General features: G+C 35.4%; 3 protein-coding genes and 1 pseudogene across 3 annotated transcripts; 1 reads left to right on the forward strand and 3 right to left on the reverse strand.

The window, feature by feature from the left end:
* Positions 1-2,916: 2,916 nt before the first annotated feature.
* LOC125835459 (acyltransferase Pun1-like) lies at positions 2,917-8,832 on the forward strand (annotated as a pseudogene).
* A 1,376-nt stretch (positions 8,833-10,208) lies between these two features.
* On the reverse strand, positions 10,209-12,085 carry LOC125835503 (butanoate--CoA ligase AAE1-like). The gene is made up of 2 exons (XM_049514636.1): positions 11,744-12,085; positions 10,209-11,657 (listed from the first exon to the last, which is right to left on the reverse strand). Exons 1-2 carry the CDS (start codon positions 12,083-12,085, stop codon positions 10,209-10,211), a joined length of 1,791 nt encoding a protein of 596 aa, XP_049370593.1.
* Positions 12,086-12,771: 686 nt separating this feature from the next.
* On the reverse strand, positions 12,772-14,852 carry LOC125835424 (butanoate--CoA ligase AAE1-like). Its single transcript, XM_049514551.1, has 2 exons — positions 14,523-14,852; positions 12,772-14,436 (listed from the first exon to the last, which is right to left on the reverse strand). Exons 1-2 carry the CDS (start codon positions 14,850-14,852, stop codon positions 12,973-12,975), a joined length of 1,794 nt encoding a protein of 597 aa, XP_049370508.1. The 3' UTR covers positions 12,772-12,972.
* A 2,104-nt stretch (positions 14,853-16,956) lies between these two features.
* On the reverse strand, positions 16,957-25,570 carry LOC125835528 (butanoate--CoA ligase AAE1-like). The gene is made up of 4 exons (XM_049514658.1): positions 25,297-25,570; positions 23,774-23,832; positions 22,580-23,698; positions 16,957-17,312 (listed from the first exon to the last, which is right to left on the reverse strand). Exons 1-4 carry the CDS (start codon positions 25,568-25,570, stop codon positions 16,962-16,964), a joined length of 1,803 nt encoding a protein of 600 aa, XP_049370615.1. The 3' UTR covers positions 16,957-16,961.
* Positions 25,571-26,969: the final 1,399 nt, after the last annotated feature.

The raw sequence follows: 26,969 nt of genomic DNA on the forward strand, positions 1-26,969 counted from the left end.
AATGTATATGTTGAGTATGATCGAGCTAGTTAATAATACTTGCAAAGTTGGATTTACTACTCCTTTTTATATCAAGACGAAATTAACTTATGGAAAACATTCAATTTACTGTTACATTAATTGAACAATCAATTTCTCCGGCAGCATAGCCAACAAAAATTAAAATCATGTTAGCAGTTCCAGTTTCATCAATGAGTTTTCAAAAATAGGTTTGCCAAATTAAGTAGATTAAATTTAATTAATTAAGATCCATTAGCCGCTAATTGCATGACATATACCGAGAGTATAATATCTCATATGATCACCCAACTTTGAATAGTTCACTTAGAAAGTCACCCAACTTTAAATAGCAACTATGTTTTATAACTCAAAAGTTACTCAACTATTGCAGGGGCGGCTCAAAGTAATTAGAGGTCTAAAGCAAAATTTCAATTAGAGGCCTAAAATCTAAATAAACTTCATATATATTTATTTAAAAATTATTTTTCTAACTTTTAAATTTCAATTAGAGGCCTGAAATCTAAATAAACTTCATATGTATTTATTTGAAAAATAATTTTCTACCTTTTTAGATGTAAATTTTTGCTTAAAATTTCTTTATAGATGATTTCTTCAAAAAAAAAAATTATTATTAATAGTTTTAGGTAAGATTTTATCAATTCAACATTAGAAAACACTCTTTTACTGGGGCCATTACTATATGAATTGTTAACATAATTCTTAGTAATAAGTTGACAAACTTTAAATAAAAACAAGAGTTAAAATCATAGAATTTGATTCAAGAAGTTGATAACTTGGTATATCCTACTTTAATATGTTTGTTGTATTGCTTGAAAATTTAAGAAGAAATAAAAAAAGAATTTGTAATTTACTTTGTTCAACACTTTCGACTGTTGATTCATATTTTGACAGACTATTGCTCTACCTTATCAAAGATTTGAAAAAAAAAAAAGAGTTCAAACAGATAAATAAAATGAATGTTAGAGAAAAATAATTGATTTTTTCTATTTGAATGGGGTTAAGGAGAACAAAATAATATAATTTTATGTAAAAAAATTAACAAAAAAGTATTCTTGGTAAGAATTTGAGGCCCCCCAAAATTGGGGGACTAAGGCATATGCCTCAAATTTTGTATGCAAGAGCCACCCCTGAACTATTGTCATTTCACTTAGAAAGTCACTCAACTATTGATATTTTACTTAGAAAGTCACCCAATTAATTTAAATAATTTTTCATTAAATTTTGTTAAATACAATTTTTGTTTTAAACTGTTTTTTTTTTTTCAACAAAAAGATGCTCATTTTAATTATTTTATAAAATTTTGTTGAATACAATTTGTTTAAAACTATTTTCTTAAAAAATAATAAAAGATTGTTTTATGCTACTGTGCATTTTTTTTTTAGTTACTCCTTAATTACTTCCGTTCAATTCCAATCTTCTTCTTTTTTTGGATCATTTTTCAGCATATTAAATTTGTCTATGCTGATGTACGCTTCTTTTTTTAAAAAAATGTAAGTTAAATAATTGGAGTGATAAGATAATTAAATAGACATTTTATTATTTGCTAAAAAAATAGTTTACAATAAAAATTAGATTTCAATAAAGTTTATTGAATAAATTATTTAAATTTGTTGGATGACTTTCTAAGTGAAATATCCATAGTTGAATGACTTTTTAAGTGAAATACCAATAGTTGAGTGACTTTCTAAGTGAAATGACAATAGTTCAGGGGCGGCTCTTGCATACAAAATTTGAGGCATATGCCTTAGTCCCCCAATTTTGGGGGGCCTCAAATTCTTACCAAGAATACTTTTTTGTTAATTTTTTTACATAAAATTATATAAAACAAAGTTGAGTGACTTTCCAAGTGAATAACTCAAAGTTGAGTGACTTTCTAGGTGAACTATTCAAAGTTGAGTGACCATCTGAGATATTATCTCCATATACCGAATATCCGCTCAGAGAGATCTAAATAATTAATTTTATCCGCTCAGGTGCCAACTTTTCTCTTTATTTTTATTTGAGCCACTTCATTCTATCTAGTTAGGTGGCGAGAGTTATGTATGATGTATTATTTGATGTAGTAGCTAGTTAAGCAGAGTTTAGTTATACATGTATCTCCTTCATCTCATTTTATGTGACATCGTTTGACTTGACACAATATTTAATAAATAAAAAACTTTAAAAGCGTGTGGTCTAGAACAATTCATATATATTTGTGTGGTTGAAAATTATTTCATTAAGGGTAAAATTAGGGTATTTTAAAGTAAACAATTATTTTTAATTATAGTAAGCTGACATTCTTTTTTAAACTGACTAAAAAGGAAGAGTATCACATAAAAATGGGACATACGGGAGTTATGCATGTTTTTAAATTATAAATAAAATATTGTTTGAATTTTAAACATAGCCCTAACTCCTAACCAACTACCAAATATGCTATTACTTATGCAAAATCTAATACATGTATTATGTATAATATTTCTTCTACCTAGCTACCAAACAATAAGGATCATTTGGTAGCTGGTTAGAGTTATGCAAGTATTAGTAATGTAGGGATTAGTTATTAATGAATCTGTGTATTATTTTATGCAGATTTTTATTCACCTTCTATCATTAATAAAATAGTAATACATAGAGTCTCTCATAACTTATATGTGTATTAGTTTATGCAGATTTCTATATTGGAAACCAAACACCGTATTAATTTTATACATGAATAATTTACCTCCTAATTAATCAACTACCACACATAATATATTGCTTATACAAAATTTAATACTTGCATTGCTCACGTCTAAATTAAACTACCTAACCCTTAATTAATTAGTTGGTCCCTAAACCACATATGCATATAAAGAACCACCTCAAGGCCTGTTGTAGAGTGCACAAAAGGTAGACAACTCTCATTTCCTAAAGAAAAATGGCGTCACCACAACTTGATTTGATTTCCACAAAAATCATTAAACCATCATCTCCAACCCCATTGATTCGTAGAATTCAAAAGCTTTCCATATTTGATCAACTTAATCCATGTTCTAATTACATGTCATTTGGCATGTTCTTCCCAAAACAATACAATCCTACTCTCCCAGTTGATCCTACTCATATATCTACAATTCTTGAGAATTCCCTATCAAGAGCTCTTACTTCATACTATCCATTGGCTGGAACAATTAGAGACGATGGTCTCCATGTCGAATGCAATGACGTGGGGGCCAAGTTTCTTCAAGCGAAAATAGATTGTCCAATGTCATAAATTAATCACAGTAGTAGTGAGGCCGAAGATTTAGTATTCCCAAAAGATTTACCTTAGACCCCATCCAAAGAAAATTTAGTCGTAGCTCAACTTAACCATTTCAATTGCGGAGGAATAGCAATTAGTGTGTGTGTCTCACACAAAATTGTTGATGGTTCAAGCATGGCAAATTTTATTAATCACTGGTCAACTATGGCACGTAATCCAAGTGCCCCGATACCATCTTTCCAATTTGTTGGAGGATCCGTTTTTCTGTTAGAAAATGAGATATTTCTAGATGGTTTTTTGTTTAATTGTTCTTTTTTAAAATATTAAGTATGTAAAGGAAAGGTAGTCCTTGTTTTATGGAATATGTTTTGTAAGAAAGTTAATAGTGATTGGATATGTATGGTCCTCTACTAACTTTGGAAAAGCTTATGTAGATATATGTGTGTATGTTTTTTAAAAAGCTGAAATGAATGAAAATTTCCTCTGCTGAACCTTATCTTTTTTCTCTAAAAGTTTCAAATCCTAACAGTGGTATCAGAGCCCTTCTTCTTGGGGGATCTGTGAAGGCAAGAAGGCTAAGGTTTTTTCTCCTTCTAAGGTGAGAGCTGAGCAGTAGTAACATGGCATCCAACAACTTCTTGGGTGCAGGCCCTCCTATGTTTACAAGAGAAAATTATCACATATGGGTGATAAATATGAAGGCTTATCTCAAAGCTCTTAGTCTATGGGAAACAATTGAAAGTGAAGATGATCCTCTTCCACTTGGACCAAATCCAACAGTTGCACAAATGAAGATTTATGAAGATGCGAAGTCAAGGAAACCCAAGGCTTTCACATGTCTTCATTCAGCACTTTCAGATGTGATTTTCACAAGAATAATGGCTTGTGAAACACCTAAAGAAGTATGGGAGAAGCTAAAAGAGGAGTTCGATGGAAGTGACAGAGTGAAGACTGTCAAACTCTTAACACTCAAAAGAGAATTTGAGATGTTAAGGATGAAAGAAGGAGATACTGTGACAGAGTATTCTGCCAAACTTGTGGAGATTGTAAACAAAGTAAGGTTGTTTGGTGAAACCTTTCCAGATTGAACGGTGGTGGAGAAGATGATGATAAGCTTACCAGCAAGGTTTGAGTCCAAGATTTCAGCAATAGAAGAATCTTGTGATTTGAAGACTTTATCTGTGGCAGAACTGATCAGCAAGTTGCAAGCCCAAGAACAAAGATCAAGTATAAGAGATGAAGAAGTAGCAGAAGCGACATTTCAAGCACAACATAAAGGCAAACAGCATATGAAGGACAATAGAAAGATGGAAGGAGATAAATTAGAAAAGGGAAAACCAAGGAAGGAATCTTCAAAGAGAGGGAATTTTCCACCTTGCAGTCACTGTAAAAGAACTAATCATCAAGAAAAAGATTGTTGGTTCAAAGGAAAGCCACCGATTCAATGTAGATTCTATAGAAAGATGGGTCATATTGAGAAAAATTGCAAGGCCAGGCAGAATCAACCACAACAAAACCATGTGCAGCAGACAAATTTTGTTGAAAAGTCCGAAAATGAAGAAGAAATCTTGTTTATGGCTTCTCATGTAGAAAACACAGCCAACAAATGCTCATGGTTCATAGATAGTGGATGTACGAGTCATATGTCACACAATGAGCTCTTGTTTCACACACTTGACAAGTCATTCAAAGCTAAAGTTAGGATGGGAAATGGTGAAATGGTTGATGCACATGGAAAGGGTTCAGTTTCCTTTCAGACTACACAAGGTACAAAGTTTATACATGATGTGTTGTATGTTCCTTCTTTAGCATGTAATTTGTTAAGTGTGGCTCAAATGATGTCTAAAGGCTATTCCTTATTTTTTAAGGACAAACATTGTTTGATTTTTGACTATGAAGATAGTTTGATTGTTAAAACTAGAAATGGTGGATAAAACTTTTCCTTTAGATGGGAGGTTTGATAGTTCAAATTTTGCAAGTAAGGATGAGTCATGGTTGTGGCACAAAATATATGCTCATTTTAACTATGCTACTTCGAAGTTTATGTATGAAAAGGGCTTGACTAAGGATTTACCTGAGATTTCACTGTCTAAAGAAGTTTGTGAGTCATGTCAGGTGGGTAAGGTACACAGGAAATCATTTCCTAAAAGTGCTACCTGGAGGGCAACTGAAAAACTTGAACTAGTTCACACTGATGTGTGTGGACCTATGCAGGCATCATCTTTGGGACACAATAAATATTTTGTGCTCTTTATTGATGACTTAACAAGGATGACTTGGGTGTGTTTTCTGAGTAACAAGTCTCAAGTATTTTCAGTTTTCAAGAAATTTAGAGCTTTGCGGAAAGACAAAGTGGTTGTAAGCTAAAGGCATTGAGGTCGGACAATGGTGGCGAATACACTTCAAATGAGTTCAATAAGTATTGTGAAGATATGGGGATTGATCACAAGTTGATAGTAAGCTATTCGCCCGAACAAAATGAAGTCTAAGAGAGGAAGAACAGAACAGTAGTTGAAATGGCAAGATGTTTGTTGCTGGAAAAGAAACTGCCACAAAGCTTTTGGGCAAAAGCTATTCATACTTCAGTGTATTTGTAAATAGGCTGCCAACAAAAGTTGTGGATGAAAAGACTCCTATTGAGGCATGGAGTGGAATACAACCATCTGCCAAGCATTTAAAAGTTTTTGGTTCGATGTGTTATTCTCATGTTCCTTCTGTCAAAAGAAGCAAACTTGAACCAAAAGGTGAATTGGGGATCTTTATTGGTTATTCATCACAAGCCAAGGGTTATAGAGTTTTCAACTTGCAAACAAAAAGTATTTCAATCCGAAGAGATGTAGTCGTGGATGAGCATGCTTATTGGAACTGGGATAAGGAGCAAATTGAGAAAGATAATGCAATTTTTCAGAACTTGAGTCCATTGCCTGAAATCAAATCATTTGGGTCTGAAACTTTGGAAGAAGACGAAGAATCAGACGGGGAATTCTCACTTGATTCGCCAATTTTGAAGACAAGGTCTCTTTCTGAGATATATGAAAGATGTAATGTTGCAATCTCGGAACCAAATAGCTATCAAGAAGCATCAAGACATGAAGTTTGGATTGAAGCCATGAAGGAGGAGATTGGTATGATAGAAAAAAATGATACTTGGAAGTTGGTTGATAAACCCAAAAACAGAAATGTGATCGGGGTGAAGTGGGTTTATAGAACCAAACTTAATCCAAATAGCTTAGTTTATAAATACAAAGCAAGGCTTGTTGTGAAAGGTTACGCGCAAGTTGCAGGTCCGGATTATGGAGACACGTTTGCACCTGTTGCATGACATGATACAATAATGCTACTATTTGCTTTGGCAGCTCAATCAAATTGGAAGTTGTATCATTTGGATGTGAAATCTGCATTCGTAAATGGACTGTTGCAGGAGGAGATATATGTTGATCAACCAGAAGGCTTTCAAGTTGCAGGAATAGAGAATAAAGTCTACCGACTTCATAAGGCATTGTATGGATTAAAGCTGGCTCCTCGAGCATGGTACAGTAAGATTGATGATCATCTCATTCATTGTGGCTTCAAGAGAAGTGAAAATGAAGCCACTTTATATGTGAAGAAGGCTAAATGAGGAGATGTATTAGTGGGGTCACTCTGTGTTGATGATCTTTTGGTAACAGGAAGCAATAAAGAAATGGTGAATTAGTTCATGCAAGAAATGGAGACCAAGTTTGAAATGTCAGATTTGGGTGAAATGAGTTACTTTCTGGGAATGGAGATTCATCAAGCTACTGCTAGAATCTTTATTTCTCAGAGAAAATATGCATGGGATATTCTTAAAAGGTTCAAGATGGAGAGGTGCAAGTCTGTACCGACTCCACTGGTTCACAATGAAAAGATTTCGAAGTTTGAAGGAGGTGACAGGGCTGATCCAACAGTTTATAGAAGTCTGATTGGTAGTTTGCTGTATTTGACAGCAACAAGACCCGATCTCATGTTCGCGGCAAGTCTACTGTCGAGGTTTATGCAAGCTCCAAGTCAAGTTCATCTTGGTGTTGCTAAACGAACGTTGAGATATATCAAAGGAACTGCTGATTATGGTATTTGGTTTAAAAGGGAAGAGCAACAGCAACTGATGGGTTATTCAGATAGTGATTGGGCAGGAAGCGTTGATGATATGAAAAGCACTTCTGGATATGCTTTTACACTTGTTTCAGGCATGTTCTCATGGAATTCAAAGAAGCAAGAGGTGGTAGCTCAATCTTCTGTAGAAGCAGAATACATCGATGTTGCTGGTGCAACTAATCAGGCTCTATGGTTAAGAAAGATTCTACGTGATCTGGAGCAAAATGACATTGAAGCTACTGTCATTAAGGTTGACAACAAGTCAACAATATCTATGGCCAAAAATCCAGTGCAACATGGTCGTAGCAAGCATAAATGTGAAGTTTCACTCTATCAGGCAAGCAGAGAAGGATGGCGAAGTTAAACTTGTTCATTGCAGCTCAGATCAGCAAATTGCAGACATCATGACCAAGGCTCTTCCTCAAGGGAAATTTGAAGTTCTAAGGGCTAAGTTGGGAGTATCCAAGAAAAATCTCAAGGAGGAGTGTTAGAAAATGAGATATTTCTAGATGGTTTTTTGTTTAATTGTTCTTTTTTAAAATATTATGTTAAGTATGTAAAGGAAAGGTAGTCTGTTTTATGGAATATGTTTCGTAAGAAAGTCAATAGTGGTCGGATATGTATGGTTCTCTGCTAACTTTGAAAAAGCTTATGTAGATATATGTGTGTGTTTTTTAAAAAGCTGAAATGAATGAAAATTTCCTCTGCTGAACCTTATTTTTTTTCTCTAAAAGTTTCAAATCCTAACATTTTCCACCCGTAAGTAGCCCTATGGCTGAGGCAATACTTAAAAGTAAAACCAGAGGAAACCATCCTTGCATATCGAAAAAATACCTCTTCTCGCGGTCCAAAATAAACTACCTCAAGGCTATGATTGCAGCTGAATCAGGAACAAAAAGTAGTAGTATTGATCCTTCTTCTGTTGAAGCTGCTAGTGCATTTGTCTACAAGTGCATGGCATCCAATTCAACAAGGCCATCCATATTCACACAATCGGTGAATTTGCGACAAATTATGAAAAAAATGCTGCCAGAAGGTTCCAAGGTAATGCTAGTTTCCTATTAATGGCACCAGAGATTGCGGACCCCACAGAGATCAAACTGCACAGATTGATTAGTGAATTGAGGAAGGAAAAGGAAATGTATTTCAGCCGAGAATGGGAAACTAAAAATTTAGTGTCAACGAAAATGTTTGAGAAAGTTAAGTCGCTTCAGAATCAACTTGCAAGGGACGACGATGATGTTGATGTGTACAAGTGTACAAGCTTGAGTAAATTCCGTATCAGTGACATGGACTATGGATGGGGTGGTCCTACAAGAGTGTGTTTAGGAAGTGTACCAATCAATAAGAAAATATTCTTGATGGACAGCCAAAATGAGGATGGAATTGAAGTACTAGTGAGTTTGAAAGAAGAAGTAATGTCTGCATTAGAAACTAATTCAAACTTACTAGAATTTGTTTCTCCTCTTTAATTAAAGTATATATTTATTTTAATGTCTTCCCTGTTCAATAATTTCTGGCAAAATCTCCTCTCTTGGAGAAGCTTGAACACAACATATATTTGCTACTTTTTTTGCTATCACATACCCTGTACTCTCAGTTTTATCAAATATATATTCATTGGGATACTACTTTGTAATTCCCCCTCTAAATGTGTTATGTGGATCATTTGTCAGTCTATAATGAATCAACATTCACAAGTGAATGCACCAAATGTTTGATGGAATTGTGTCAAAAGGTATTTAATATACCTGGAAATCCTAAATTATAGAATATGTCAACTCTTACCATGGAATTAATCGAGGTGCGTGCATGTTGGATCAGACACCAGGGTTACAAAAAAAAATTGTGAACTCTTTTGTCAGAATGTTATCATGGAAACTTCTCTTATGTGTAATAATATACCTAATATCTTAGAAGGAAACCTCACTATTGGCTTACTCCTTCCTGCATTTAGCCTCTACATCTATCGATATAAGTGGATTTCACTGTTTTACTCTATGTTGCATCCTAGCTAGCAATCACCTCTTAGGCTATTAACAATACTTGTAAGATCAAACTTGGTTCAGTTGGGCATATCTACTAGAGTGTTCTAAATATCTAGATTGAAAACCTTGTGACATGTTTTGTTATATTATAATCTATGTTATAATGTCCTTGATCCCTATCAACTAATAGTTTTATTGAGCTGATTACTAAGTTTGTTATCCAATTGCTTGAGCTTCTTGTTAGATTATCAACTAATAGCTTCCTGCATTTAGCCTTAAAGTTTGTATTCATCACTAATAAAAGCATATCTATTGTTGTGATAGTTAATCCTATCTCATGGGCTCCTTCGGATGAGAATACAAGTTTGCACGGTGGACCAGTGCCATTTGCACCTTCTGTTGCTGTCCCGCTACATGTACCAGATGGTAACTCTCCGAAGAAACCAAGACTGATGGGTGAGAGTGGTGCAGTTATCAAGTCTTCTTTTTTTGGGGTTATGATCTTGTGAAGTATGTTCTCTTTTCTCTGAGCTCATATCTAGGATGTCCAAAGCAAAAGAATGATTTTTGATGACTATATGTTGAGGTTTCTGGTGTTGTTGTTTTAGTGTAGGAGTTATGAGCAAAATCTAAAGATAGTTTATGTGTTAGAGTTTAGTTGTAAATGTTGTTCAAAGATAGAAAGAATGTATTTTGGTTAAAATATTATAGCATCTTTTTCATAGAAATTATGACGAACTTTGTGTTTTTCATGTGTACCTGTGAAAATGGTTATGCTACTAATCAAGATATATAAAATGGGGAAAAAGAAATGTCTACACACTTCCAAACAAGTTTATTAAGAATTTCATTGATTCAATTTAATGAATACTGCCCAAAGCTTTTGCTTTCTCTCTCAAGATGAATTTTTTGACCTTTCCAATTGAAGTCTTGGGTAAATCTTCAAAAAGAACTGTCTTAGGTGCCATGTAATGAGGCAAATGATCTCTACAAAACTTGATTATTTCTTGTGCACTAATTTCATCAAATCCTTCCTTTAGTTTTATGAATGCACATGGTGTTTGTCCCCATCGATCGTCTGGTCGTGCAACCACAGCTGCTTCAACAACTCCTGGATGACTATATAAAACTCTTTCCACTTCAAGTGTGCTTATGTTTTCACCTCCAGAAATTATAATGTCTTTCAATCGATCCTTAATTTCTATGTACCCATCTGGATGTTTCACCGCAAGATCACCACTATGAAACCATCCACCTCTAAAAGCTTCTTCGGTTGCTTTAGCATCTTTCAAATATCCACTCATCACGGTATTTCCTCTTAACACAATCTCACCCATGCTCTTTCCATCAGCTGGCACATTTTCCATGGTCTCGGGGTCTCTAACGTCAACTTTTTCAATACAAAGATGTTGCACCCCTTGTCTTGATTTAAGCACAGCTCGTTCATCGAGGGGCAAAGAATCCCACTCAGGCTTCCATAAGGAATATGTAGCTACACCATAAGCCTCTGTTATTCCATATCCATGAGTTACTCTAAAGCCAAGCTCCTCCATTTTGGAAAGGACATGTGGAGGTGGTGATGATCCACCGGTAAGTATATCAACCTTACGTGTAAGTGGCTTCCTATCATTTAGCGGAGAATTTGCTATCATATTTAAGACAGTTGGTACTGCACCCATATGTGTAACCTTATTGAGAGAAATACTTTCAAATATAGTTTTTGCGGAGACATTCCTAAGGCAAACATTTGTGCCACCAAGTGCAGCCATTCCCCAAATCAGGCACCATCCATTGCAGTGAAACATTGGAACTGTCCAAAGGTATGTAGGCATCGGACCCATTCCACAAACAAGAACTATAGAAATTGTATTGAGATATGCGCCTCTATGATTGTACACAACTCCTTTGGATGATGACGTTGTGCCGGAAGTATAGTTCACACTTATAGGGTCCATTTCAGTTTTTGGCCACCTTATTGTAAAGTTGTTACTCCCACTTGCTAAGAGATTTTCATATTCGTGGATGTAAGATGTCTCAAGTAAAGGATGAGAGGAATTTTTAGATTGTGGGATTAGCACAAGAATCGGTGGTTTAATTGTTTTGTCTTTTGAAAGAAGACCGAGTGCCCCTTGAGCAATTTGGAGCAACTGATAATCAACAAATATGATCTTCGCTTCTGAATGTCTTAGCAAACCAGCTATCGTTGATGAATCATGGCGTGTATTTAATGTACAAAGAACCGCTCCTGACATTGGTACTGCAAAATGTAGCTCCTGTATTGCTGGTATATTAGGAGCCAGAGTTGCAACCTGCAAAAGTTGTTCAATTTCTACATGAAAAGTTGAATTAAAACATTTCACACATTTGAAGAGGAACACTAAATATTAAGTCTTACCACATCTCCCCTAGAAATCCCAAGGTGAACTAAAGCAGAAGCAAGTTTCAGACACCTAGAATATGTCTCTTCCCAAGTATACTTCACACAAGACCCAAACACAACCGAAGTTCTATGGCCGAAAACATTTGCTGCTCGTTCCAAGAAACTTATCGGTGTCAATGGAACATAATTTGGGGGACTTGTAACGACACCCTCCAGTAATCTATGGGATTCATCTGTCGTTTCAATGCCCCCAGCAAGTTTGCACAACTGCTGGACCCTGTGATTGCGTGCGGGTAATTGGACTGATCGGTTAAAGAACCTCAGTAACATATTCGAGCTTTTGAAGATTTTATTCATGGTGCAGCAGCCTAATAACTATGCAAATATTTTGTGCATCAGATAGTTAATAAGAAAAGTTGAGTAATCAAAGCCATTCAATGAATTGTTAGGTGAAGATTGAAAATTGTTATCGAGACAGGTCCACCGTAAATTAAAGGTGGTACCAGGAAGGAATGCATAGTCAACAAATCTATACCTATCTAGCAAAATTTTCCCTCTTGGAGAAGCTTGAACACAACATACATTTGCTACTTTTATTGCTATCACATACCCTGTACTCTTAGCTTTCTCAAATATCCATTTTTTCCTCTCACTCCATATACTTCATGTATAAACTCAGCATACATCATTGTTACCACGCCTTGGCAATTTGAGTTCATTCAGCTGCATTGGTTGAACATAATCAGAAAACTCCTGAAGTTTCATAGTTGTGACTGGTGCACCATTCAGTCTGCTTTGCACGGATAGTATGGCGTTTAAATCTCCCCAGATCAGTCATGGTTTTGCCCACTGTTACGTCAAGACATCTAACTGTGACCATAACCTTCATATCTATTCAGAGCATATAGGATTTTGCTAGAAAATGTAGAAAAATTGGCCACTTTTGCTAAAGAGAAAGGCTCCCTCTCTGTCTTTTGTGGTTTTCTTGTATACCTATTGAAATGGTCATTTACTATTCAAGAAAGGAAAAAAAGGGAACATTACAAGAAAAACGTTGTTATTGAAATGTTTGAAACAACGAACAATTTACATAGAAAATCCAGATATTTTAAAGTGAACAATTCAGTGTTCCATAAAAAATAAACAATTTAATGCTTCATACATAGCTTTTGATATAGAATATGCAATGTTGAAATAGTAAACAATGAAGAACCAAAGTAAATATACACACATTTAATTATATGCTAACAACTTGCAGCACTTCTCTTTTCAGTGGAAAATAGACTGCCCAAAGCTTTTGCTTTCTCCCTCAATATGAATTTTTGTACCTTGCCAGTTGATGTTTTTGGTAAATCTTCAAAAAGGACTGTTCGAGGTGCCATGTAACGAGGCAAATGATCTCTACAGAAGTTGATTATCTCTTGCTCAGTAATTTCATTAAATCCTTCCTTTAGTGTTATGAATGCACAAGGTGTTTGTCCCCATTGATCATCTGGTCGTGCGACCACAGCTGCTTCGACGACTGCTGGATGACTATATAATACTCTCTCCACTTCGAGTGTGCTTATATTTTCACCTCCAGAAATTATAATGTCCTTCAATCGATCCTTAATTTCTATGTACCCATCTGGATGTTTCACCGCAAGATCACCACTATGAAACCATCCGCCTCTAAAAGCTTCTTCAGTTGCTTTAGCATCTTTCAAATATCCACTCATCACAGTATTTCCTCTGCACACAATCTCACCGATGCTCTTTCCATCCGCAGGCACCTTTTTCATGGTCTCGGGGTCTCTAACGTCAACTTTTTCTACACAAAGAAGTTGCACCCCTTGTCTGGATTTAAGCACGGCTCGTTCCTCAAGGGGCAAAGAATCCCACTCAGGCTTCCAAAAGCAAGTCGTAGCAGAACTATAAGTTTCTGTTAGTCCATATCCATGGGATACTCCAAATCCGAGTTGCTCCATTTTGGAAAGAATTTGTGGAGGCGGTGGTGATCCGCCTGTCATTATTTCGACCTTATGGGGAAGTGGCTTCCTGTCATTTGGTGAAGAATTTGCCATCATACTCAAGACAATTGGTGCTGCACTCATATGTGTGACCTTGTTGAGAGAAATACTTTCAAATATATTTTTTGCGGAGACATTCCTAAGGCAAACATTTGTGCCACCAAGTGCAGCCATTCCCCAAATCAAGCACCATCCATTGCAGTGAAACATTGGAAGTGTCCAAAGGTACGTTGGCATCGGACCCATACCATGACAGAGGAAAGTAGAAATAGAATTGAGATATGCACCTCTGTGATTGTACACAACCCCTTTTGGTGACGACACTGTGCCAGAAGTATAATTGATACTGATAGGATCAAATTCACTTTTTGGCAATCTTATTGTAAAATTGCTACTCCCACTTGATAAAAGATTTTCGTATTCATGAATGTCATTGGTCGGATAGGAATTCTCATATTCAGGTATTAGCACAAGAATTGGTGGTTTAATTTTGTCTTTTGAAAGAAGAGAGAGTGCTTGTTGAGCAACTTGGAGCAATTGTTGATCAACAAATATTATCTTCGCTTCTGAATGTTTCAGTAAATGAGCTACCATTGATGAATCAAGACGAGTGTTTAGTGTACAAAGAACTGCTTCTGCCATTGGTACTGCGAAATGTAGCTCCTGCATTGCTGGTACATTGGGAGCCAAAGCTGCAACCTGCAAAAATTGTTCAAATCTATATTATACAATCACGAAAAGAAATCTTGAATTTGAACAAAATGTTAGAAAAACTGAAATCTTACCACATCTCCCCTTGAAATTCCTAGCTGAACCAAAGCAGAAGCAAGTTTGAGACACCTAGAGTGTGTCTCTTCCCATGTATACTTCACACAAGACCCAAACACAACGGAAGTTTTATGGCGATAAACATCTGCTGCTCTCTCCAAGAAACTTATTGGTGTCAATGGAACATAATTAGCGGAATTAGTAACAACACCCTCCAGTAATCTTCTGGACTCAGTTTCAAAGTCACCAGCAAATTGAGACAGCTGGCGGACTCCGTAATTGCTTCGGTTGAGGCCGCCATTAAAGAACCTGAGAGCCACTTTGGAGGTTTTGAAGAATTTATTCATGGTAGAATATAATGCAGAGGACAAGAGACAGAGAAGCCTTAAACAGCAGTATTTATATATATAGATAGATAGATGAAGTAATGAGGTGATCGTGAGGAAATGTTTGTTTAGTGGGGCAGCATAACATCACTACAGGAATAATTAATTATTTAAAAGTTGATCACGCTATAAATATTGTGAAGAAAATACTTATACTCGATCTTGTGATGAAGATGGCAGATATTTAATTTATAATTAAGCCTCTGAGCCAACCTGGCTCCCCTAAAAAGTCAGCTACTACCGGGCTGGGTTGTGAGTAGAAAAAACTATCTTACTAGACATACATTCATACCATATATACTAATTTTATCTATATTTACAAATAATTATATATTTTACCACTAATTAAGAATTTTCTATCATATATTGAGGAAGATACATTTATTTTTGCTACTATATTGTTAGATCGAGAAGGATTTTGATGATTGACAAATAAGGAAACAAATGAAAGGAGCAGGTTGCGTCTACGTGTTCCTTTCAAACCGAATCCACTTGGGATAAGGAGAACATCACCACGCGAACTAGAAGTTATAAAGTGTGGAAGGATTGCTTTTTTCAACAAGAAACTAGCTAGTGCAAAAAGTCTCCTTTCATAAAGAATTCCTTCAAGGAAGAGGAAACGTGTATAATGCATAAAATCAGTTTGCAAGAATTTCCAAATTCCACACGGATAAGGAATCACTAAAAAATGTGTTGAAGCAGAGTTGAAGTAGGAAAAGAATTCTTGATCTACTTAGTCTATAAATAGAGCAAGGATCTTCCAACGAAACTTGCGCACTTAAACAGAGAATTACAAGTAGGATACAATCAACTAGAGGAAGTTCATATTTGAGTGATTTCCGATTATGAAGTGCAGCCAACGCAAGGAAACAAGAATTGAAGAACCTTTGAGTTTTTATCGAGTTGTATCTTTGATTCTTTCTAGATCCAGTGAAGTATAAACTGGAGTAGGAATAGAGTCTTCAAGTTGGGGTGACTTAAAGACTTGGGAACATAAACCTGGGGGGTTTGTGTTGGAGTTTAGGAATTAGAGTTAGTTCCTAGGATTGCAAGAGTTGTAATCTGAATTCATAACTTGAAGTGGGGTCGACGATCTAGTTGGTAGTTGACGTCTAGGAATTGGAGTTTATAATTCCTTAGGTTACATAGGTTTGTAATCTTTAGTTGAGGCTCAAAATTTAATGAAGTGGAGTTAAATCCTACAAAGGTGTAGGTCGTGGTTTTTTTACCCTTTATGGGTTGGGGTTTCCCACGATAAAATATTGTGTCATTACTTTATTTTCTTTACATAACGTAACTGATGTAATCTGCAAAGGAACATATAGAATATGCATGTTCCTTAGGCAAATCTAGGAGTTAGTATTCCAACATATATACATTAAAATAGAGAGAGGCGAGTGAGATGGGGGAGGGAGGCGAGCAGAGATAGGCATGTGTGTCAAATTTATCATTTTTATAAGCATTTTTTTTAATCTACTCAACACTAAAAAAATACTTAAAAGTTAATTTAGCTTAAAATCACTTAAAATAAGTCAATTCAAACAGACTCTATTATTAGCAAACGACAGCAAACAAAACAGATCAATGTAGCAAATATACATGGAAACCTTATAGTTCTTGTATTTGACTTTGTCAACCAAGAAGAAAAGGAGGGCAAACAGAACCCAAGCTACAATAAACAAAAATATGCAGAGGAAGACACACTGTTACGCGGGGGTAAGTCGCTATAAATGTATAAAAAAAAATCCAACACCACCCATTATCATTCAAGAACGTTTTGGAAAGTACAGAGGCGATCTAAGGCAATTATCATTAGTCGTCTTTAGCCGGAAAAAGACTTTTAGGTGTGTAGGTATTTTTACCCAAGCTTGATAAAGGCGTATAAGAAACATTAACATTCATTCATGATAATTTCTTGGCAAATAACCGCACCCAGAAGAAATCAATATTTCGCAAACTAATGCTTCATACATAGCGTTTGAAACATAATACATTTATTTATAGAGCAGGTTTGAATTGATTTATTTTGAGTACTTTTGGAGTGTTGAGGATTTTTATGCAAACAACTTATTACACTTTTCTTTCAGGGTTGAAAAGACTGCCCAAAGCTTTTGCTTTCTCTCTCAAGATGAATTTTTGTACCTTGCCAGTTGAAGTTTTTGGTAAATCTTCAAAAACGACTGCTCCAGGAGTCATGTAATGTGGCAAATGATCCCTACAATAATTGATTATTTCATCTGAAGTTATTTGTTTAGATCCTTCTTTCAGCTTCACGAATGCACAAGGTGTTTGTCCCCAATGATCATCTGGTCGTGCGACTACTGCTGCCTCAACAACTGCTGGGTGACTATGTAAAACTCCTTCCATTTCGAGTGTGCTTATGTTTTCACCTCCAGAAATTATAATATCCTTCAGCCGATCCTTAATTTCTAGGGCTAACCCATCGGTGGCCCCCTAAACTTGGCACGATCTTTCACTTAGACACCTCAACTGAAGGATTTTCATTTTAAACACCTAACGTAGGGTTCCCATGTGTTACTTTAACACTTTTTGCACAGGTGGAGTGTCGCGTGATTTTCACTCATTCAAGGCGCGTAAACATCAAAATTTCGTCTGATGTGGCGTCCCCAACGGTAATATTACTCCATATCATCTATTTATATTATTTTTTCTCCAATTGTACCATAACTAAGACCCCAATTTGTCTATTCTTTTCCAATTTCTCTCTTCTTCAGCCTTTCTTTAATTCTTGGCCCTTAATAATTTCATGTCGAGCTTCTCCAATTCTTCCATGGCATCTGTGGATGAAGGTCGATATTGTAGGTGTGGTAATGAAGCACTATTAAAGACTTCATGGACCCAATTAAATCCAGGGCGTAGATTTTTTACTTGTAGAATTTCAAAGGTAAAATTCTTTGTTCGCTTATTTTTTTCAAGTCAATTAGATGATTAATTGTTAGCATCTAATTCTTTTTGATTGGTTTTATAGAAAATGGGTGGTTGTGACTATTTTCTTTGGTATGAAGATCGATACCCTCCACAAGCAAATAGGGTAATGTGGGGATTGTTGAAGAAAGTCAATGCTTTTGATGAAAAATTAAACCGAGCAAAAAATATATTTATTGTTGGTGTCGTTGCTACTGGGTTGCTGATATTTGGAATATGGAAATTGAAGCCTAATTGTTAGTGTTCTTGAGGTGTTCGATCTAGTAGTATTTTGATGTTGTATTTGGTGTTCGATCTAGTAGTATTTTGATGTTGTTGTTGCTGTAAATTTTCGATGTAAATGTGCATTTTGGATTCAATGAAATTCTATGTTGTTGTTGCAGTAAAATTGGTTTTTTGGCTACATACAAATCTCAAATTCGTTCTCACTAACACCAAAATCAAATAGCCAAATTACACATACAATTGGCCATATTCGTCACAATGTAACACCCAAATTACATAAAACATAAACAGTTATATTTGCATGCTCCATAATGAGCTCAAAGTTAGCATTATGCTGCATACCATTCAAGGCTACAACCTTCAAAAAAAGTGTACCAAAATAAGGTCCCCAAAATAAAGTTAGCATAATCAAAAGCTACATACAACCTTCACAAAAGTGTTTACTAGTACCAAAATAAGGGCCCAAAATCAACCTATTCTAAGTTGATGCTACTTCTTCTTTTTGTTTGTCATTTGCTGCAATTGGGAAGTGGTGACAGCATCCTTGTTTTTCCATCTCAAGCCTCTAGGCTTAAAACCAAGGTCTATACCCGTTAAACTTGCATCCTTATAACTTAAACCTGTTGGTAGAATCCTTTGACTTGAAGTCCCAGGCTGTTTTTTGAAGAAAAAACCAAAATTAATATATAAACTTGCATTCATTTCAGAGACAGTTTGTGACAAACTTACGTTTAGCATTTGGGTTCCACTTGCACTTGTGTAGATGCCAAATCCAACATTACTTGATCCACCATTAGTTGGCCCCTCTCTTGTAGAATCTTCACCAGTTGCAACTCTTCCTCTTTTTTGTCTAGCAGTTTGTCTTGTCTTTGTAGGTAGTTGACTGGTTATTCCTCTTGTAACAGGAATACTTGTATCCACAAATGGTGGTGGTTGGCTTGTTTTTGCAGTTTCCCTTGCCCTCTTAACTCTACTGGTATCACCACAAACTGTTGTTGAAGAAGCATGACTGTTTGATGTTGTTGAAGCAGGTTGGTTGAATCTTGTTGGTCCAGGTTGGAAGGAGCTTGTTGGTTCAGGATGGCAACTTCCTTGTGAACTTTGACCAGCAGTAAATTGTGAACTGTGGCTAGCTGGTTGTGAAGTATGGACACCAACCTAAATATCAAACATAAAGTTTGTTCATTACATTCAAGAAGAATTTTTAAAAGGCACAAACAAATAATAAGTTATTTTACCTTGCAATATTTCTTGTTGTGGCCTTGTTGTTTACACTTGGAACAAGTAATTTTCAACCCTTGTTTGGACATCTTTCCATACTTCTTTCTTGATTCATCTTTACTCTTTCTTCTATTTCTTGGAGGTCTACCAACATTTGCTTAGGTTCAGGAGGCTCAATCCTTGGATTGTTAGTTTCAGGCCACATCTTCATATTTGAAATTGGTTGAATAAAATGACTATAAGCCTTTAAGAATGTATCCTTCCTATACCAATGCTCCACAAGTGGTTCAGGTTCCTGTTCTATATGATACAAAGCAGAAATAGCATGTTGGCAAGGAATACCTCTCAATTGCCAAGTTCTACAGCTACAAACTCTATTAGTCAAGTTGACTGTATGCCTATACTGCCCTTCTCCAATCTCAAATCCAACATCAGCATTCCACAGCACCTTGCATGCCCTAGACTTTTCCTTATTCTCCTCCAACATAAGTCTAGCCATAGGTGCAATATCACATATCCATGTGTCAGCAAACTTAACCATATCCACAGTTCTAGTCATTAATTTTCTCCTAATTTCCTCCAACATGGTTATTATAGATTTGTGTCTACATGATAAGATCCATGAGTTAAAGGTTTCACACATGTTATTTTCAACTGCATCACATTTGGAATGCTCTTGAAAGAATGCTCGAACCCATGACACTTGTGGATAATGCAATAAATCATCATTAATTTCATTACCAAGTCTGCTCATTTTGTAAAGCTCCTCACTGTACTTCACTTCAAAAGTTGCCTTCGAACATCTCCAGAATTGTTTTCTCCTTTCCTCTCCCTTCCATCTTTTACTCCAATTAGACCAGATGTGTCTAGCACACATTCTAACTTCAGCATTTGGCAGCAGTTCACCAACAGCTGCTTGAAGACCCTATAATAAAATAGAATTCAATACAATTCAAGAAAGAAAATACATTTCTATATATCTACAATTATCAAAGTAATAGACAATTACCTTCTACATATCTGACATTACAGTAAGACCCTGTCCAGTACCCAACTGCAGGTCCTCTTTCAAGTAGTTGATAAAGAAACTCCAACTATGTTTAGTCTCCTTGTCCACAACTGCCCAGGCTATAGGAAACATCTAATTGTTTCCATTTCTTCCAACTGCTACAAGAAGTTCACCCTTACAAGCACCCTTTAAGAAACATCCATCAAATCCTATTATTCTTCTACATCCTTCCTTCCACCCTTTCTTCAATGCATCCAAGCATACATAGAAATACACAAACAAATTCTTTCCTGGTACAGTTTCTCTATCCATCCTTACCCAAACAGAACTACCAGGATTGGTTTGTTTTATGACTTCAGCATAATCATATAACCTTGCAAATTCCATATTCCAGTCACCCATGTTTTCTCTAAGAATCATCATATTTGCTTTGTAACAAATTGTTCTACCCACTTTTAGTCCTAACTCCTCCCTGCACAACTCTTGTATTTCCCAAATCATCAAAGATGGTTGTTTAGTTATTTCATCCTTGAATCTACTTGCTAGGAACTTAGTTGTACACATTTTGCTCTTATTTGAAGGTAAACATTTGTGTATAGGATAATATTTTTTAATCATAAAGTTACCAGAATCCCTATCAATAGCACCATAGCACAACCATTTGCATTTTTCTTTGAATTTACATTTAGCTCTCACTTTATGAGCTTCATTAGGCCTTAACTTAATCTGATAATTTTTTTCAACAGCATATTTTGCCAAAGCCTTTCTAAATTCCTTAGCATTCTCAAAAATCATTCCAAGTTCAAAAATAGCAACAGTACATTGATCATCATACCTGACCTTTTTGCTCTTTCTTCTGCCTGGTAGATCAACACCTCCAACAGCTTCTGCATCTAGTATATCAGTGCTATCATCACTATCACATTCTGAGCTATCAATATACTTCTCATCTCCTCCCAATCTGCCAACATATCTATCCTTTTTATTTATTCCAATATCTTCAAAACCTCTATCCACACCAGCCTCACCTATTGGTACCTCTTTAGTTATTGTTTTCTTCTCCCTATCTCTTTTCTTCCTAAGATTAGGATTTCTTATGTTTCTCCTTTCAGCCCTAAGGGATCTCAATTCTTCATCAACATCTGAATCATCTTCATCTGGAATAACATCTACATCTGTGTCACTACTAGGCAGATCTGATTCAGCTTCATTTTGATTTGTATTACCTCTAGGCAGTTCTGTATCAACTCCATTCAAATCAGAATCATTCTCCACAGTTCCCTCAGTATTTATACCCACAGATTCATCAACAGTATCAAACCATGGTAAAAGACCATTTGGAGCAGGCAATTCTTCCAATTCATCAACTTCATGGACCACATACACATGAAACTCATCACCATCTACCAAGTCTTTCACAAATTCTAACAATTGAGTATCAGAAGTAACTTGAACTAATTCATTGTTATCTTCACAGTAAAATCCCTTCACATTTGTATACCCAAGGTCTTTAGTGTAGGAAAGAAACTCGACAAGACTAAAATGGTCTTTATCTATGCCAACACCAAATACATCTACTTCTCGTTGGTAAGTAGGGTTAGGGTTTCCAACAACACACCCCCCATGATGAAAACAAGTTAAAATATAGTTTTCCATATCTCGAAAAGAAGACCCCAATAAAAGGAAATACCCAAAAAGCCCCTTACTTTACCAGCCAAAACCTATATTAAAACTGAAAATAAAAAAAGTGGAATCAACAACAATATACACCTTCTTGAAGAAAACAAAAACAAAGGTAGAAAACAAAATACACCATTACCTTTAATTTCTTCAATTTCTCCAATGTCGCACAGCCCGATACCTCGTCAATACAACCTTAAACCTGAAAAATGGCGACATAAAATACAACAATGGTTATTACTAACAACGAATTGAAGAAAAAACAAAGAAATACATGTGACGAGAAGGGAGATTTACCTAGGGTTTTCTCGGAGAAGAGAGAGAATCGTAAGAAGGAAGTTGAAAAATAACAAAAATGGTTCCATTTTTCTTTTAGTTTGAAAAAAAACGACGTGTAAAGAGGTTTAAGAGTTGGCATCATATAATTGGTCAGTTAATCCACGTAGAACGGTTGTCTTGCACGCGCTTATGGTCAACAGATGTCTGTGTAAAAAGTGTTAAAGTAACACATGGGAACCCTACGTTAGGTGTTTAAAATGAAAATCCTTCAATTGAGGTGTCTAAGTGAAAGATCGTGCCAAGTTTAGGGGGCCACCGATGGGTTAGCCCTAATTTCTATATACCCATCTGGATGTTTCACTGCAACATCACCAGTATGAAACCATCCGCCTTTAAAAGCTTCTTTAGTTGCTTTAACATCTTTCAAATATCCACTCATCACAGTATTCCCTCTGCACACAATCTCACCAATGCTTTTTCCATCAGCTGGCACATTTTCCATGGTATCAGGGTCTATAACGTCTACTTTTTCAATACAAAGACTTTGCACCCCTTGTCTTGATTTAAGCATGGCTCGTTCTTCAAGGGGCAAAGAATCCCACTCAGGCTTCCACAAGCAACTCGTAGCAGCACTATAAGTTTCTGTTAGTCCATATCCATGGGATACTCCAAATCCGAGTTGCTCCATTTTGGAAAGAATTTGTGGAGGCGGTGGTGATCCGCCTGTCATTATTTCGACCTTATGGGGAAGTGGCTTCCTGTCATTTGGTGAAGAATTTGCCATCATACTCAAGACAATTGGTGCTGCACTCATATGTGTGACCTTGTTGATAGAAATATTTTTAAATATATTTTTCGCGGAGACATGTCTAAGGCAAACATTTGTGCCACCAAGTGCAGCCATTCCCCAAATCATGCACCATCCATTGCAGTGAAACATTGGAAGTGTCCAAAGGTACGTTGGCATCGGACCCATGCCATGACAGAGAAAAGTAGCAATAGTATTAAGATATGAACCTCTGTGATTGTACCCAACTCCTTTAGGTGATGACGTTGTGTCAGAAGTATAATTAACACTAATAGGATCCATTTCAGTTTTTGGCCACCTTATTGTAAAATTGCTACTCCCACTAGTCAACAGATTTTCATATTCGTGAATGTTAGATACATCAAGTACGAGAGGAGATGAATTGTTGGATTCGGGTATTAATATAAGAATTGGTGGTTTAATTGTTTTGTCTTTTGAAAGAAGGTTAAGTAGTGCTTGTTGAGCAATTTGGAGCAATTGTTGATCAACAAATATTATCTTGGTTTCAGAATGTTTGAGCAAATCAGCTACCATTGATGAATCAAGACGAGTATTTAACGTACATAGAACAGCTCCAGCCATTGGTACTACAAAATGCAACTCATGCATTGCTGGTACATTCGGAGCCAGAGTTGCAACCTGCAGCAATAATTGTCAAATTTAATTATACCAAGAAAATAAATGAATTGTTGAGAAAAGAAAAATTTTAATTACCACATCTCCCCGTGAAATTCCAAGTTGAACTAAAGCAGAGGCAAGTTTTAGACACCTAGGGTGTGTTTGGTATGAAGGAAAATGTTTTCCATGGAAAATGTTTTCCTAGAAAATGTTTTCCCGGAAAACAAGTTGATTTTTGACTTATTTTCTCATGTTTGGTTGGTGAGTAGAAAAGATTTTTCGGAAAAGATTTTTAGTGTTTGATTTATGAATGAAAAATATTTTTGAGAAATATCTTTTATTTTTACTAGAGTAGAAAATAATTTTTGAAATTGAAAATAGTTTTTAAAAACAAACTTGATTTTTTTTAGGGGGTGGGAGGGTGGTAAGGGGTGGGTGGGGGGTCAAGGGTTGGGGTGAAAAAATAAAATTTTGAAGTTGAAAATATATTTTAAAAACAAAATTAAATTTTTTTTTGGGCGTGGGGGGGGGGGGGGGGGGGTGCTGGTAGGGGTTGGGTGGGGTGGAGGGGGACTGGGTAGGGGTGAAAAATTGAAATTTTGAAGTTGAAAATATTTTTTAAAAACAAATTTAAATTTTTTTTGGGGGGTGGGTGGGGAGGTCAAGGCCAAAAATAAAATTTTGAAGTTGAAAATATATTTTAAAAACAAAATTAAAAATTTTTTTGGGCGTGGGGGGGTGGGGGCTGGGTGGGTGGGGGTCGAGGGTAGGGGTGAAAAATGAAATTTTGAAATTGAAAATATTTTTTAATAACAAACTTGAAATTTTTTATTTTTTTGGGGTGGGGAGTGGGGGTTCTAGGGGTGAAAAAATGATATTTTGAAATTAAAAATATTTTTAAAAAACAAACTTAAATTTTTTGTGGGGGGGGGGGGGGGGGGGGGGGGGGGTAGGGGTAGGTGGGTGGGGGGTCGAGGGTAGGGTGAAAAAATAAAATTTTGAATTTGTAAATATTTTTCAAAAACAAACTCAAATTTTTTTTTTGGGGGGGGATGGGGGTGACCGGAGAGGGGAGTGGGTGATCGAGGATCGGGATGAAAAAATAAAAATTTGAAGTTGAAAATATTTTTTAAAAATAAACTTAAATTTTTTTCTTTTTGAAGGGGGTTGGGGGCTGATAGGGGGGTTGATTGGGGGGGGGGGGGGGGGGGTAAAAAAATAAAAAATTGAAATTATAAATATATTTTAAAAACAATTTTTAATATTTTTTTTGGGAGGGGGTGGGGGTAAGGGTGAGGGTGGGGTAAAAAAATTGAATTTAAAAATAAGCTTTAAAATTATTTTATTTTTTTTTGGGGGGGGGGGGGGGGGGTGGGGGGGTTTGAGGGTAGGGACAAAATAAATTAATTTTTTCAACAAAAAAATAATTGTAATTTGAAGTTGGAAGAGAGTTTTGGAAAATGTTTTCCTTAAGTTTAGAAGGGAAGTCATTTTCCTTAAATTGAGGAAAATGAGTTGATTTGGAAAACATTTTCCAAAACATTTAGCCCAACCAAACATGAGAAAATTGGAAAACATTTTTCGGAAAATGTTTTCCTTCATACCAAACACACCCCTAAAGTGTGTCTCTTCCCAAGTATACTTCACACAAGACCCAAACACAACCGTAGTTCTATCGCGAAAAACATCTGCTGCTCTCTCCAAAAAACTTATAGGTGTCAATGGAACATAATTTGCTGGACTTGTAACAAGACCCTCCAATAATCTTCGGGACTCATCCGTTGATTCAATACTCCCAGCAAGTTGCTGGACCCTCTGAGTGGGTGCGTGTAATTGGACTGATCGGTTAAACAACCTTAGTGCAATATTCGAGGTTTTGAAGAATTTATTCATGGTGCAGCAGCCTAAAAACTATGCAAATATACTTTTATGCAGTAATATATATATATATATATATATTCTTCAATTTAGTGTTGCATTAATTGAAGAATGAATTTCGTCTGCTACCTCGCCAACAAAACTTAAGGCAATGTCACTAAATGTGTTGCGATTACAATTACATTTTACCATTCTTTATAAATGTCGTTAAAACTTATAGCAACATTGGATCTAATGGAAATTAACTAAGGCCGGTAAAGATTTTAGCTCCATAAAAGTTATTTTAGTTGTAGTGATAAGTATCTGGTCATCAAGATTTACTTAATTTTCTAAAAACATTAGTAAATCCTAGTAATTGATCCATTAAAATCCTCTCCAACTTGGATTCAGATCATCGTTTAATACTCCCTCTATTTCATATTAACTGAATTCGTGAACCAATGCACACTTATTTAGAAAACATTCAATGACATAATTTAAATCTTACTTTCTATCATAAATGTAACTTTGTAAATAGTACAGCTTATTTCCTAAAAAATATCAAACTTCATTAAAGGAAAGGGCTAAGATGAAGAAAAAAATCCAAACATCCATCTTGAACTTTGAACAATTCAATTATTTTAAATAATAGAGAAAAAACCCTGGAAATCCAATTAATATAGAATAGAGGGAGTATTTTGCTTGCACAAAAGTTATAAGTTTCTCATGAAATTCCAATAAAGTAAGGTAAAATTCTAATTAATTAGCCGTTAAAAGCATGAAATATATTGAAGAGCGTTTGCACATTGATTAATAGCTTTTTTGCCTAACTAATTCTGGCTGCCTAACAAATAAATTATATCAAGCTTTTATAGGTATCATTTTATTTAATTAGAATGACTTGTTTTGGCACTTAATCGAGTAGGACTTTTGAGAGGATTTGATTTAATTTTGATTCCTTTTGCATTTATATAAATTCAATTCTCTTGCATATGTATATTTTCAAACGGAAGTATTACTCTCACCGTTCCTATTTACTTGTCAAATTTTGATTTGACACACTTATTAAGAAAATAATAATTGGTATAATGAGTTTACCATTTTACATTTATTAATTGATATGATCTCAAACATATTTACTCATTACATTTTTTAAAAACATTAATTCAATGTTAATAAATTGAGGGTATAATAGGAAAAATAATTTTTTTCTTCCTTGATTTGTCAAAAATAACAAGTAAAAAGGAACATCAAATTAAAAAATATTTGAAAAATAAATAGGGACAGCGGGAGTAGTACTTTTCTCGAATATTCTTAAGATTGTGACGAAGACAAATTGTTTTGAATAAATAACTCTAAAGTTTGCTTAATTTGATAAAATGTCATATGTTAGCGAGGTGCATTTTAAAATTTCATTTGGTTGTGTTTAGTTTTA

Source organism: Solanum verrucosum, unplaced genomic scaffold, assembly GCF_900185275.1.
Source record: "Solanum verrucosum unplaced genomic scaffold, falcon-dt-bn FXZP01000040.1, whole genome shotgun sequence".
Lineage (NCBI taxonomy): Eukaryota > Viridiplantae > Streptophyta > Magnoliopsida > Solanales > Solanaceae > Solanum > Solanum verrucosum.